A 14,926-nucleotide genomic window follows, 5' to 3' on the forward strand; every position below is an offset into this window, starting at 1 on the left:
GTGTAAAACGAATCAATAAAATTTTGAATTTTTTTGTTTGATTTTTACCAGGCTATGATGTTGTTTGGTGCAGTGGCCAATGCCAGTGATAATCCAGAAGAGTGAGTTAGAAACAGACACACACACACACACACACAGCCTGACTCGCTTACATAGGCAGTGTAAATAACTATTGGGCGAACAATCCAGATAACGCATATGATTCTGCCAGAGTCCAATAAGATGTTGTGTTTTGGTTCATCGGTGTGTGTATGTCTGTGTGTGACTGTGTGTGTTTCTCCCCACAGTCTGTCAGCATCAATACTGCAGGGATTCTCCTGCAGCTCAGTTCAGACTCTCCCACAGCAGAAAGCCAAAGATCTAGTGAAAGCCTGTAGACCTCGTGCAGGCAGAGACAAGGTCCTCCTGAAAGAGGCTCAGGTACATACACTCTGATATTCATTCACATTCCGCACACAGTCTGAAACACAGGTAGCAAGTGGACCCAAACTTTTACTGGTACCTGAGATACCACACAGTCACGGTGCGTTTTGTGTTTCAGCTGACCTGCATGTACAGCTACGTGAAAGACGATCCATTTGTTAGCTTTACTGACGTCCCCTCTGATATGCTTCTGTACTACAGGTGTGTAACACGTTCACATACACAATGTACCGTATATAAAAGATAAGGCACACTTCCCCTGCATTCCCAATTTTCAAATATCTGAGGTTAAGAATATGGGTCATATGCTATCTGTAATGTGTGTGTGTGTGTGTTGTAGCTATGAGAAGATACAGAAGGAGAACTGTCGGTCATATTTCTCTGCCCTGGGCAGAGCAGATTTCTCCGTTCTTTCCCACGGCCTTGACAAAAAGACCATCCTGTTCAATGATGCAAAGGACTGCCTGGTAAAACATACACAATAACATGTTCATAGACCAACACTCAATATTAGCACTTAAATATTACGGAAAACAAGTCACCCAATCTTTCAATCAATTTGTGTCTCATGAAATTCCAATGTTGAAATATACATTTACGGCATTTATCAGATTCCCTTCTACAGAGTGACTTACATTAGTGCTTTGTGCCCTATCAAAAACATATATTAATACGCTAATTCACTATGTCTATGAATAGGAAGTAAAAATACCATTCAGCTGAAACCGTGTTGGTGGTTAGTACAGAATAAAAAACACGAATTGGGTCTTGAGTTTTTTTTTTGTTTGAAGACAGCCAGAGTATGGTAGAGAGTGGTCTGTGATAAGTGCCTTCAGGTATGCATGTGCTTGTCCGTCTTTGTCTTTGTGTTTTAAAACTGATGCAGTAGCTACAGAAAGCCAGTGGCGGGAGCACAACATTGGGTTGGTGTGGGAGAATCTGGAAAGGTTGAAAACGAGTCTGGCAGCTGCACTCTTGATCAGTTGCAGGGGGCGGGTGATATGCAGTTTGCAGGGGCAGAACTGCGACATTCAGTAGTCCAGTCTCAAGATGATGAGGGAATGAACAAGCACCTGAGTGAGCTTTGTGGATAGAAATGGCCTCAAGATCCTCCTGATGTTAGCAGTCAGCTTAGCAATATGAGTAGTGAAGGACAATTGATTGTCCAGAAATACCCCAAGGTTGAGATCTGAGAGTTGTCCAAGGAGATCTAAAGATCTTGATGTGGGCATGCATCTCCACAACAGCAACACTCTGGCCAACACTCAGTCTTGCTGGGATTTAGTTTCAGCTGATGAGCTGCCATCTACTACATGCTCTGTTCAGAAAAACGATTGTCTAAAGGAGGAAAGGAGACATCAAGTGTCATCAGCATAGCACTCATATGATAATCCACGTCAGCAAAGTTCAATTCCAACTGTGACATAGAACAACAATAGAATGCTTTTGGGTGGTTCTCAGGAATTATACTCAGGTTTGCTGACCTCTAAATACTGAAAAGAAAGTTTTGGGCATAGAGGGTGCGGTGATAGAAATCGCTCAAACACTCAGGAGACAGTAAACTGTCTTGAGGCAAACGCAACATTTCAGAGATCTTGACACTAAACATTGGAATCCTCACAAGAACCCCTGTTCTTACAGATTCTGCGTTTTAATGTGACACTCCTTCGTGGTTTTTGACATTGTAGGGTATATCTGGTGTGAGCCTGACCAGTTATCAGGTGGAGATTCTGGGGAATATGGCCTGCACACTGGACCCCTCCTACATCCAGAACTCTCACCCTCTCATTTTGGAGAAACTGAAGAACTGTGGAGATCTTTCTGATTCTCAGATCACTGCTGTACAGTCTTTGCTCCTCAGTGGGAACACCGCTTATGGGTGAGAGTGAGATTTTTGCAGATCAGTGCATACCTTTGAATTTGGTTCAGCTGTAGAAAAATATTTCTGAACCGTCACTGCATTTAAATTGTTCTAATAATGTTAGGCTTGGTGTTAAAATGGCATAAACCAAATGAAATTATTTGTGTCTATAACTGTATTGTATTAGATATGAATAAGATCTCATAAACATTGTTTTTTTTAATCAGTAATCCCTCAACGTGGAATGAGCAGACCGTGGAGCAACTCAGCATCCTGGCTGTCTATTTCAAATCAGACCTCTGCAACACACTTAGCTTTGTATGTAAACCTGTTCAGTTTTAAATTTGTGTTTGTGATTGATTTATTGACCCAATGTTAGACCTTTTGGGACTAATTTAATGTTATGTCTGTGTGTGCGCATTGTTGAAGAATGTAAGGAGGAAGTTCTTTTCAGTCCTGAGGAAGCAGAAGATCCCGATGAAGAAGCTAAGGACATTCTTTACAGAATGCAACTCAGAAAGCGCTACAGGTAAAAGTGCTTTACAGTGTAAAAAGCACTGAGATACAGGGATATATTTTTAACTTTGTTCTGTGTCTAACAGTGAGCAACATCACAGCGGTGACAATTGCAGATGCGTCGTTTCCTTTCGGCTTTAACTCCACCCAGTTTGATCTGTATCTGGACATCGCTGTCCTGCAGAACAACCTGGCAGCCATCACTGAGAAAGTGGTGGACACCAGCTTCCAGACCGTCATTCTGAACAAGTTAAACCAGGTCAGCAGCACTGAACACTGTGACACTGGGACTCTTTAGCACTACAGTAGCACTACACGAAAGAGGAGGTTGTTTGTGCCTTTCAGTCATAAAATTCTGACATTACTGACAGTGTCGGTTTAAATATGATACTTGCATATTTTATGTTTTGAAAATGTACCCCTGTCAAACAGGGTTTGTTTTTGTGTTGTGAGTTTAATGTCTGTCTTTGTGTGTATGGTGGATTCACCCACACAACATTTTGGACAGTGTGTGTTAGGTGGTATATAATAAATTGTTGATTTTGTGTGCATGTGTAGATTTACCCATCAGGCCTTAATGATGGTGTGCTGCAGCTACTGGGTTCCGCTTCTCGTGTGGCAACAACTGATGACATTAGCAAGTGGAACATTACCATAATTGACACACTGTCCTCTTTGATGGACTCAAATGGTGGACTCTGGGAACCAGAAAAGGTAATAGAAGGGTGTTTGTGTGTCTGTGTGTGTGTGTGTGTGTGTGACCTGTAAAAAAATGTTTGGGATTGATTACTGCCGTGATGTATTACAACCAATTTGTGAATTAAGACCATGTTTTTAACACCTTGGGAGAGACGGAGAAAGGTACAGAGGTCATCTCAGATCCTTCAGAACAAGTGAGACAATATCTGCGTTCCTGCGAGAGGTAGAGAGAGAGAGCCAGAATCTTCTATCCTTAAAAGAAACAGAGAGTGCATCTGCAATCCTTCAGAGAGAGGGAGAAACAGAGAGTGCATTTGTGATCACTCAGAGAGACAGGGAGTGAGAGGGCATCTGCGTTCTTTCCCAGAGAGAGAGAAAGAGCGAGAGAAATATTTTATTATGATGGGAAGTGTTTACATTTTGTACAGTTGATGTGAAGCACCATGACGTTCAAAACATCATCACTATAATTGAGATGGATGTGTATACCAAGGTATGTAGGAAGAAGGTTGAGCATCAGTTCTGGTTAAACTGCTGCTTCAGTTCTTAAACTATTTCATAAGTCGTTTAAGACATAAAAACATTTTATTTGAACATTTTAATGCTCATACGCTGATATGCTTGCTACAGGAATAATTTTTTGTGTATTTTGTAGAGTAAAGCGGTGATTATGAGGTATCTGAGCATGGGGAATCCCTCTCTGGGAAGTACCGAAATAAATGTAGTTGGTTCCAACATCTGTACTTTAGACATCAGTGTACTGGAAAGTATCACTGCTGAGAGTCTGAAGTAAGTGCACACTCACATGTACATACATACACAAACATGGATAAACAAAATAAAGAGATTTGGGAATAATTCAAATACAGCAGTGCTCATGTAGTTTACATTTTGTTCTCTATGCAGGGCAGTCCTGTCTCCAGATCTGTCCTCATGTTCCATTGAGCAGAAATCTGCTCTGTACATCATCGCCAACTCTTCATTCAGCAATCAACGCAGCAATGCCAAAACCTACTACCAACTCATGAGTCCTTACCTGGGTAAAATACATGCTCACATATGTACACAACATACTCAAATATATAATATATCCTCACCCGACAATATGCATACCTATGCACCTGCTTATTCATGCAAACATCCAATCACCAAAATAAAAATCATGCGCATACAGATCAAGATCTTCAGTTGTCATTGACCATTACATGGTTGTTGGTGCCAAACATGCTGGTTTGGGTTATATTTTTCTGCTGTTTCTTGGGATTTTCTGCTCAACAGTCTCTAGAATTTACATAGTATGATGTGGGGAAAATAACATTCACTGAGCATCAATTCTGCAAATAAATGGTTCCAGACAGGCAGGCTAGGCTATGCTAACTCAAATAACAGCACTTTACATCTGCCTTTACTAGCATCTCAGAATGCACAACACATCAAACCTTGGATGGGCTACAATAGCAGAAGACTACACTGGGTTCCACTCCTGTCAGCCAAGACCAGGAATCTGAGGCTATTTTGGGTACGGGCTCACTAAAACTGGATATTTAAAGAAGAAAAACATCACCAGATCAAGGGATGTGTTTTTTCTGGGAAAACAGGCCAAGTACTAAGCAAAGCACCTGATGTACTGAAGATGACAGTAAAGAGACAGGTAGCATAAAAAGGTAACTCAGTCACCATGCAGGTGGAACATTCAATTACCTAGCATAATTGCACACTCTAAAAAAAAAAAATGAGAGGGAACAGCAAAGTATACAACTGTTTGCCAAATGAGAGGCACAAAGGCTAGATGATGAGCTATACATGCTACTCCTGAGATGCCAGTGATCCTGATCCCTTCTGCTCTCTGGACCTGCATGATCCATCCTGATGCCCTATTTCTGGTTGGATTTCTCATCACTTGGAAACCATCCACTGGTGCTGAGGATGGCCCCACATGGACAGCCCAAAGTTACATCACTGTGGACGGTACCGCATAGAAACCATCAAAATGGCTTTGGACTTCAACTGATATGAAGAGTTTTTCCACAGTGGCTTAGGACTACAATTGCTATGATAGATCTAGGACTGCAATTTCCACAAACAGTTTTGCACTCAAGTCTCCAACAGTGAACAATTGGTAACTTCAACAAAATAGACTTCCTGTGTAAAATACAGTGAACTTTTGTGGTTACAGAATTGAACTTTTTGACCATATAGTATACAGTAATAGAAGAGAATTATTTATAATTGCACTATCCGGTGTCACCCAGCTGAGGATGGGTTCCCTTTTGAATCTGGTTCCTCTCAAGGTTTCTTCTTCATATTGTCCCTTCATATTGACTATGTTGCTGGACCTCACAAGAGATGGCGGCAGAGTGAAATACACTAGTGGCTAAGGATATGGGAAAAAAGTTTCCCCCCCAAACCCCCATCACAGCCTTTCCTCTGCTAGAAAGGGTTTAGGTTTTCCTGATTCAAAATGGCCTGGACTTCCTCAGTCAAAGCCCCCCTTCTCTATTATTCTGTGGTCATGTTCAGCTCAAGTCATGTACATCCAAACTGGATAGCTAGGGGTCTTACTCCCTCCTTTTCCTTAGTTTTGAGATAAATAACCAGAGACGAACATTGAATTTGGAAAATAGTGGACAATGAGCTAGCACAGACAACACTGGATAACTGAGAGGTGTTATAGGGGACACCTCTGAGGGGAATAGCTAACATCATGCAGAAGGGAAAAGCCCAGGATGGAAACTGAAAGATTCAAGCAAGATAAATGTCAAAAAAAGCTTTGGCTAAGAGCAACATTAACAAAGTTTAATTTGAAGGCTGAGAAATGTCCAATGACACTCCATCTGTCCCCGGACAGATTTTAAGTAAAAATATAAAATGTAATTCATAGATATAGATAATGAAAAACATTTAGCTTTTATGTTTGCTATACATTTTGCTTTTAAGTTTTGATCTTTGTGTTGTGTTTGTGTTATCTGTAGAGGGGGGATCTTACAGTAAATTTAGTTTAGGTTTTAACATATGTATGTTTAGGTGGAGCTCCACTGGAGGACATACAAGCCCTTTCAACTCATAACATCAGCATGGACATCACCGTGTTCACTAGTCTGAGCTCTGCTGTTCTTAAGGTATGAAATACAAAAAGAAAAGTTTTTTCAATTTTTACATATGAAAATGTGAAAAATGTGTTGAGAAATAGCTGGTTTTGAATTAAGACAGAAAATGCATTGTGTGTGTGTGTGTGTGTGTGTGTGTGTGTGTGTGTGTGTTAGGCCCTGAATGTGATGACAGCGCAAGCTCTAATGGGGGTAAATGTGGCTGACTTGAAGCTGTTTGAGCACTCTTCAGTGGTTCAGTCCTGGGTGTCACAACAGAACCAGTCTGATTTAGATATGCTGAATATTGGCATCATCAAAACCAACAGCAATAATTATACTGCCATCATCAGTACAGCCACTCCTAGTACCAGAACAGCTACTGACACTGCCATATCTAGTGTCACCAATTTTACTACAATGACTACAATTATCAACATACCTGCCACTACCAACACCAAACTCACCACCACTGCTTTCCCCACTACAAGTTTCAAAATCACCCCTTCTATTGGAACAAATGTCAACACGCCTGCCACTACCAATACCATCCTAACCACTACTGCATCCCCCACTAAAGGTTTTGAAATCAGCACTTCTGTGGGAACAAATGTCAACACGCCTGCCACTACCAATACCAGCCTAACCACCACTGCATCCCCCACCACAAGATTTGAAATCACCCCTTCTATTGGAACGAATGTCAACACGCTTGCCAATACCAATGCCAGCCTAACCACCACTGCTTCCCCCACTACAAGTTTTGAAATCAGCACTTCTGTTGGAACAAATGTCAACACGCTTGCCACTACCAATACCATCCTAACCACCACTGCATCCCGCACCACAAGTTTTAAAATTACCCCTTCTATTGGAACAAATGTCAACACGCCTGCCACTACCAATAGCAGCCTAACCACCACTGCATCCCCCACCACAAGTTTTGAAATCACCCCTTCTATTGGAACGAATGTCAACACGCTTGCCACTACCAATGCCAGCCTAACCACCACTGCTTCACCCACTACAAGTTTTGAAATCAGCACTTCTGTTGGAACAAATGTCAACACGCTTGCCACTACCAATACCATCCTAACCACCACTGCATCCCCCACTACAAGTTTTGAAATCAGCACTTCTTTTGGAACAACAGTGAACACGCCTGCCACTACCAATATCAGCCTAACCACCACTGCTTCCCCCACTACAAGTGTTGAAATCAGCACTCCTCTTGGAACAAATGTCAACACGCCTGCCACTACCAATACCAGCCTAACCACCACTGCATCTGCCACTACAAGTTTTGAAATCAGCACTTCTGTTGGAACAAATGTCAACACGGCTGCCACTACCAATACCAGCCTAACCACCACTGCATCCCCCACTACAAGTTTTGAAATCAGCTCTTCTGTTGGACCAAATGTCAACACACCTGCCACTACCAATACCATCCTAACCACCACTGCTTTCCCCACTACAAGTTTCAAAATCACCCCTTCTATTGGAACAAATGTCAACACGCCTGCCACTACCAATACCATCCTAACCACTACTGCATCCCCCACTAAAGGTTTTGAAATCAGCACTCCTCTTGGAACAAATGTCAACACGCCTGCCACTACCAATAGCAGCCTAACCACCACTGCATCCCCCACCACAAGATTTGAAATCACCCCTTCTATTGGAACGAATGTCAACACGCTTGCCACTACCAATGCCAGCCTAACCACCACTGCTTCCCCCACTACAAGTTTTGAAATCAGCACTTCTGTTGGAACAAATGTCAACACGCTTGCCACTACCAATACCATCCTAACCACCACTGCTTTCCCCACTACAAGTTTCAAAATCACCCCTTCTATTGGAACAAATGTCAACATGCCTGCCACTACCAATACCATCCTAACCACTACTGCATCCCCCACTAAAGGTTTTGAAATCAGCACTCCTGTTGGAACAAATGTCAACACGCCTGCCACTACCAATAGCAGCCTAACCACCACTGCATCCCCCACCACAAGTTTTGAAATCACCCCTTTTATTGGAACGAATGTCAACACGCTTGCCACTACCAATGCCAGCCTAACCACCACTGCTTCCCCCACTACAAGTTTTGAAATCAGCACTTCTGTTGGAACAAATGTGAACACACCTGCCACTACCAATAGCAGCCTAACCACCACTGCTTCCCCCACTACAAGTTTTGACATCAGCACTACTCTTGGAACAACTGTCAACACGCCTGCGACTACCAATACCAGCCTAACCACCACTACATCTGCCACTACAAGTTTTGAAATCAGCACTTCTGTTGGAACAAATGTCAACACGCTTGCCACTACCAATGCCAGCCTAACCACCACTGCATCCCCCACCACAAGTTTTAAAATCACCCCTTCTATTGGAACAAATGTCAACACGCCTGCCACTACCAATACCAGCCTAACCACCACTGCATCCCCCACTAAAAGTTTTGAAATCAGCTCTTCTGTTGGAACAAATGTCAACATGCCTGCCCCTACCAATACCATCCTAACCACCACTGCATCCCGCACTACAAGTTTCGAAATCAGCACTCCTCTTGGACCAAATTTTAACACGCCTGCCCCTACCAATACCAGCCTAACCACCACTGCATCCCCCACCACAAGTTTTGAAATCAGCACTCCTCTTGGAACAAATGTCAACATGACTGCCACTACCAATATCAGCCTAACCACCACTGCTTCCCCCACTACAAGTTTTGAAATCAGCACTTCTGTTGGAACAAATTTCAACATGACTGCCACTACCAATAGCAGCCTAACCACGACTGCATCCCCCACTACAAGTTTTGAAATTACACCTTCTATTGGAACAAATGTGAAGACACCTGCCACTACCAATACCATCCTAACCACCACTGCTTCCCCTACTACAAGTTTCGAAATCAGCACTTCTGTTGGAACAAATGTCAACATGACTGCCACTGCCAATAGCAGCCTAACCACCACTGCTTCCCCCACTACAAGTATTGAAATCACCCCTTCTATTGGAACAAATGTCAACATGCCTGCCACTACCAATATCAGCCTAACCACAACTGCATCCCCCACTACAAGTTTTGAAATTACCCCTTCTATTGGAACAAATGTGAAGACACCTGCCACTACCAATACCATCCTAACCACCACTGCTTCCGCTACTACAAGTTTTGAAATCAGCACTACCCTTGGAACAAATGTCAACACGCCTTCAACTACCAATACCAGCCTAACCACCACTGCATCCCCCACTACAAGTTTTGAAATCACCCCTTCTATTGGAACAAATGTCAACATGTCTGCCACTACCAATAGCAGCCTAACCACCACTGCTTCCCCCACTACAAGTTTTGAAATCAGCACTACTCTTGGAACAAATGTCAATACGCCTTCCACTACCAATACCAGCCTAACCACCACTGCATCCCATGCTACAAGTTTTGAAATCACCCCTTCTATTGGAACAAATTTTAACACGCCTGCCACTACCAATACCATCCTAACCACCACTGCATCCCGCACTACAAGTTTCGAAATCAGCACTCCTCTTGGAACAAATTTTAACACGCCTGCCACTACCAATACCAGCCTAACCACCACTGCATCCCTCACTAAAAGTTTTGAAATCACCCCTTCTGTTGGGACAAATGTCAACACGCTTTCCACTACCAATACCAGCCTAACCACCACTGCTTCCCTCACTACAAGTTTCGAAATCACCCCTTCTATTGGAACAAATGTCAACACACTTGCCACTACCAATACCAGCCTAACCAACACTGCTTCCGCCACTAAAAGTTTTGAAATCAGCACTTCTGTTGGAACAAATGTCAATACACTTGCCACTACAAATACGAGCCTAACCACCACTGCATCCCCCACTACAAGTTTTGAAATCAGCTCTTCTGTTGGACCAAATGTCAACACACCTGCCACTACCAATACCATCCTAACCACCACTGCTTTCCCCACTACAAGTTTCAAAATCACCCCTTCTATTGGAACAAATGTCAACACGCCTGCCACTACCAATACCATCCTAACCACTACTGCATCCCCCACTAAAGGTTTTGAAATCAGCACTCCTCTTGGAACAAATGTCAACACGCCTGCCACTACCAATAGCAGCCTAACCACCACTGCATCCCCCACCACAAGATTTGAAATCACCCCTTCTATTGGAACGAATGTCAACACGCTTGCCACTACCAATGCCAGCCTAACCACCACTGCTTCCCCCACTACAAGTTTTGAAATCAGCACTTCTGTTGGAACAAATGTCAACACGCTTGCCACTACCAATACCATCCTAACCACCACTGCTTTCCCCACTACAAGTTTCAAAATCACCCCTTCTATTGGAACAAATGTCAACATGCCTGCCACTACCAATACCATCCTAACCACTACTGCATCCCCCACTAAAGGTTTTGAAATCAGCACTCCTCTTGGAACAAATGTCAACACGCCTGCCACTACCAATAGCAGCCTAACCACCACTGCATCCCCCACCACAAGTTTTGAAATCACCCCTTTTATTGGAACGAATGTCAACACGCTTGCCACTACCAATGCCAGCCTAACCACCACTGCTTCACCCACTACAAGTTTTGAAATCAGCACTTCTCTTGGAACAACAGTGAACACGCCTGCCACTACCAATATGAGCCTAACCACCACTGCTTCCCCCACTACAAGTTTTGAAATCAGCACTCCTCTTGGAACAAATGTCAACACGCCTGCCACTACCAATACCAGCCTAACCACCACTGCATCTGCCACTACAAGTTTTGAAATCAGCACTTCTGTTGGAACAAATGTCAACACGGCTGCCACTACCAATACCAGCCTAACCACCACTGCATCCCTCACTACAAGTTTTGAAATCAGCTCTTCTGTTGGACCAAATGTGAACACACCTGCCACTACCAATACCAGCCTAACCACCACTGCTTCCCCCACTACAAGTTTTGACATCAGCACTACTCTTGGAACAACTGTCAACACGCCTGCGACTACCAATACCAGCCTAACCACCACTACATCTGCCACTACAAGTTTTGAAATCAGCACTTCTGTTGGAACAAATGTCAACACGCTTGCCACTACCAATGCCAGCCTAACCACCACTGCATCCCCCACCACAAGTTTTAAAATCACCCCTTCTATTGGAACAAATGTCAACACGCCTGCCACTACCAATACCAGCCTAACCACCACTGCATCCCCCACTAAAAGTTTTGAAATCAGCTCTTCTGTTGGAACAAATGTCAACATGCCTGCCACTACCAATACCAGCCTAACCACTACTGCATCCCCCACTATAAGTTTTGAAATCAGCTCTTCTGTTGGAACAAATGTCAACATGCCTGCCCCTACCAATACCAGCCTAACCACCACTGCATCCCCCACCACAAGTTTTGAAATCAGCACTCCTCTTGGAACAAATGTCAACATGACTGCCACTACCAATATCAGCCTAACCACCACTGCTTCCCCCACTACAAGTTTTGAAATCAGCACTTCTGTTGGAACAAATTTCAACATGACTGCCACTACCAATAGCAGCCTAACCACGACTGCATCCCCCACTACAAGTTTTGAAATTACACCTTCTATTGGAACAAATGTGAAGACGCCTGCCACTACCAATACCATCCTAACCACCACTGCTTCCCCTACTACAAGTTTCGAAATCAGCACTTCTGTTGGAACAAATGTCAACATGACTGCCACTGCCAATAGCAGCCTAACCACCACTGCTTCCCCCACTACAAGTTTTGAAATCACCCCTTCTATTGGAACAAATGTCAACATGCCTGCCACTACCAATATCAGCCTAACCACAACTGCATCCCCCACTACAAGTTTTGAAATTACCCCTTCTATTGGAACAAATGTGAAGACACCTGCCACTACCAATACCATCCTAACCACCACTGCTTCCCCTACTACAAGTTTTGAAATCAGCACTACCCTTGGAACAAATGTCAACACGCCTTCAACTACCAATACCAGCCTAACCACCACTGCATCCCCCACTACAAGTTTTGAAATCACCCCTTCTATTGGAACAAATGTCAACATGTCTGCCACTACCAATAGCAGCCTAACCACCACTGCTTCCCCCACTACAAGTTTTGAAATCAGCACTACTCTTGGAACAAATGTCAATACGCCTTCCACTACCAATACCAGCCTAACCACCACTGCATCCCATGCTACAAGTTTTGAAATCACCCCTTCTATTGGAACAAATTTTAACACGCCTGCCACTACCAATACCATCCTAACCACCACTGCATCCCGCACTACAAGTTTCGAAATCAGCACTCCTCTTGGAACAAATTTTAACACGCCTGCCACTACCAATACCAGCCTAACCACCACTGCATCCCTCACTAAAAGTTTTGAAATCACCCCTTCTGTTGGGACAAATGTCAACACGCTTTCCACTACCAATACCAGCCTAACCACCACTGCTTCCCTCACTACAAGTTTCGAAATCACCCCTTCTATTGGAACAAATGTCAACACACTTGCCACTACCAATACCAGCCTAACCAACACTGCTTCCGCCACTAAAAGTTTTGAAATCAGCACTTCTGTTGGAACAAATGTCAATACACTTGCCACTACAAATACGAGCCTAATCACCACTGCATCCCTCACTACAAGTTTTGAAATCACCCATTCTATTGGAACAAATGTCAACACGCCTGCCACTACCAATACCAGCCTAACCACCACTGCTTCACCCACTACAAGTTTTGAAATCAGCACTTCTGTTGGAACAAATGTAAACATGCTTGCCCCTACAAATACCAGCCTAACCACCACTGCTTCCCCCACTAAAAGTTTTGAAATCAGCACTTCTTTTGGAACAACTGTCAACACCCCTGCCACTACCATTACCAGCCTAACCACCACTGCTTCCCCCACTACAAGTATTGAAATCACCCCTTCTATTGGAACAAATGTCAACATGCTTGCCACTACCAATACCAGCCTAACCACCACTCCATCCCCCACTAAAAGTTTTGAAATCAGCACTTCTGTTGGAACAAATGTCAACATGACTGCCACTACCAATAGCAGCCTAACCACCACTGCTTCCCCCACTACAAGTTTCGAAATCACCCCTTCTGTTGGAACAAATGTCAACATGTCTGCGACTACCAATACCATCCTAACCACCACTGCTTCCTCCACTAGAAGTTTCGAAATCACCCCTTCTATTGGAACAAATGTCAACATGTCTGCGACTACCAATACCATCCTAACCACCACTGCTTCCCCCACTAAAAGTTTTGAAATCAGCACTTCTTTTCGAACCACTGTCAACACCCCTGCCACTACCAATACCAGCCTAACCACAACTGCATCCCCCACTACAAGTTTTGAAATCACCCCTTCTATTGGAACAAATGTGAAGACGCCTGCGACTACCAATACCATCCTAACCACCACTGCTTCCCCCACTACAAGTTTCGAAATCACCCCTTCTATTGGAACAAATGTCAACTTGTCTGCGACTACCAATACCAGCCTAACCACCACTGCATCCCTCACTAAAAGTTTTCAAATCACCCCTTCTGTTGGGACAAATGTCAACACGCTTTCCACTACCAATACCAGCCTAACCACCACTGCATCCCCCACTACAAGTTTTGAAATCACCCCTTCTATTGGAACAAATGTCAACACGCCTGCCACTACCAATACCAGCCTAACCAACACTGCTTCCGCCACTACAAGTTTTGAAATCAGCACTTCTTTTGGAACAACAGTGAACACGCCTGCCACTACCAATATCAGCCTAACCACCACTGCATCCCCCACTACAAGTTTTGAAATCCGCTCTTCTGTTGGAACAAATGTCAACACGCCTGCCACTACCAATACCAGCCTAACCACCACTGCTTCCCTCACTACAAGTTTCGAAATCACCCCTTCTATTGGAACAAATGTCAACTTGTCTGCGACTACCAATACCAGCCTAACCACCACTGCATCCCTCACTAAAAGTTTTCAAATCACCCCTTCTGTTGGGACAAATGTCAACACGCTTTCCACTACCAATACCAGCCTAACCACCACTGCATCCCCCACTACAAGTTTTGAAATCACCCCTTCTATTGGAACAAATGTCAACACGCCTGCCACTACCAATACCAGCCTAACCAACACTGCTTCCGCCACTACAAGTTTTGAAATCAGCACTTCTTTTGGAACAACAGTGAACACGCCTGCCACTACCAATATCAGCCTAACCACCACTGCATCCCCCACTACAAGTTTTGAAATCCGCTCTTCTG

General features: G+C 43.8%; 1 protein-coding gene across 1 annotated transcript; it reads left to right on the top strand.

Moving 5' to 3' along the window:
- Positions 1–691: 691 nt before the first annotated feature.
- Positions 692–8,882, top strand: LOC128318759 (mesothelin-like protein). Its single transcript, XM_053236589.1, has 10 exons — positions 692–2,302; positions 2,512–2,602; positions 2,714–2,813; positions 2,887–3,059; positions 3,359–3,514; positions 4,155–4,288; positions 4,406–4,539; positions 6,524–6,618; positions 6,763–7,329; positions 8,799–8,882. Exons 1-10 carry the CDS (start codon positions 2,163–2,165, stop codon positions 8,880–8,882), a joined length of 1,674 nt encoding a protein of 557 aa, XP_053092564.1. The 5' UTR covers positions 692–2,162.
- The last annotated feature ends 6,044 nt before the right edge of the window (positions 8,883–14,926 follow it).

The sequence above is a fragment of the Pangasianodon hypophthalmus genome, chromosome 9 (genome assembly GCF_027358585.1).
Source record: "Pangasianodon hypophthalmus isolate fPanHyp1 chromosome 9, fPanHyp1.pri, whole genome shotgun sequence".
Classification (NCBI taxonomy): Eukaryota; Metazoa; Chordata; class Actinopteri; order Siluriformes; family Pangasiidae; genus Pangasianodon; species Pangasianodon hypophthalmus.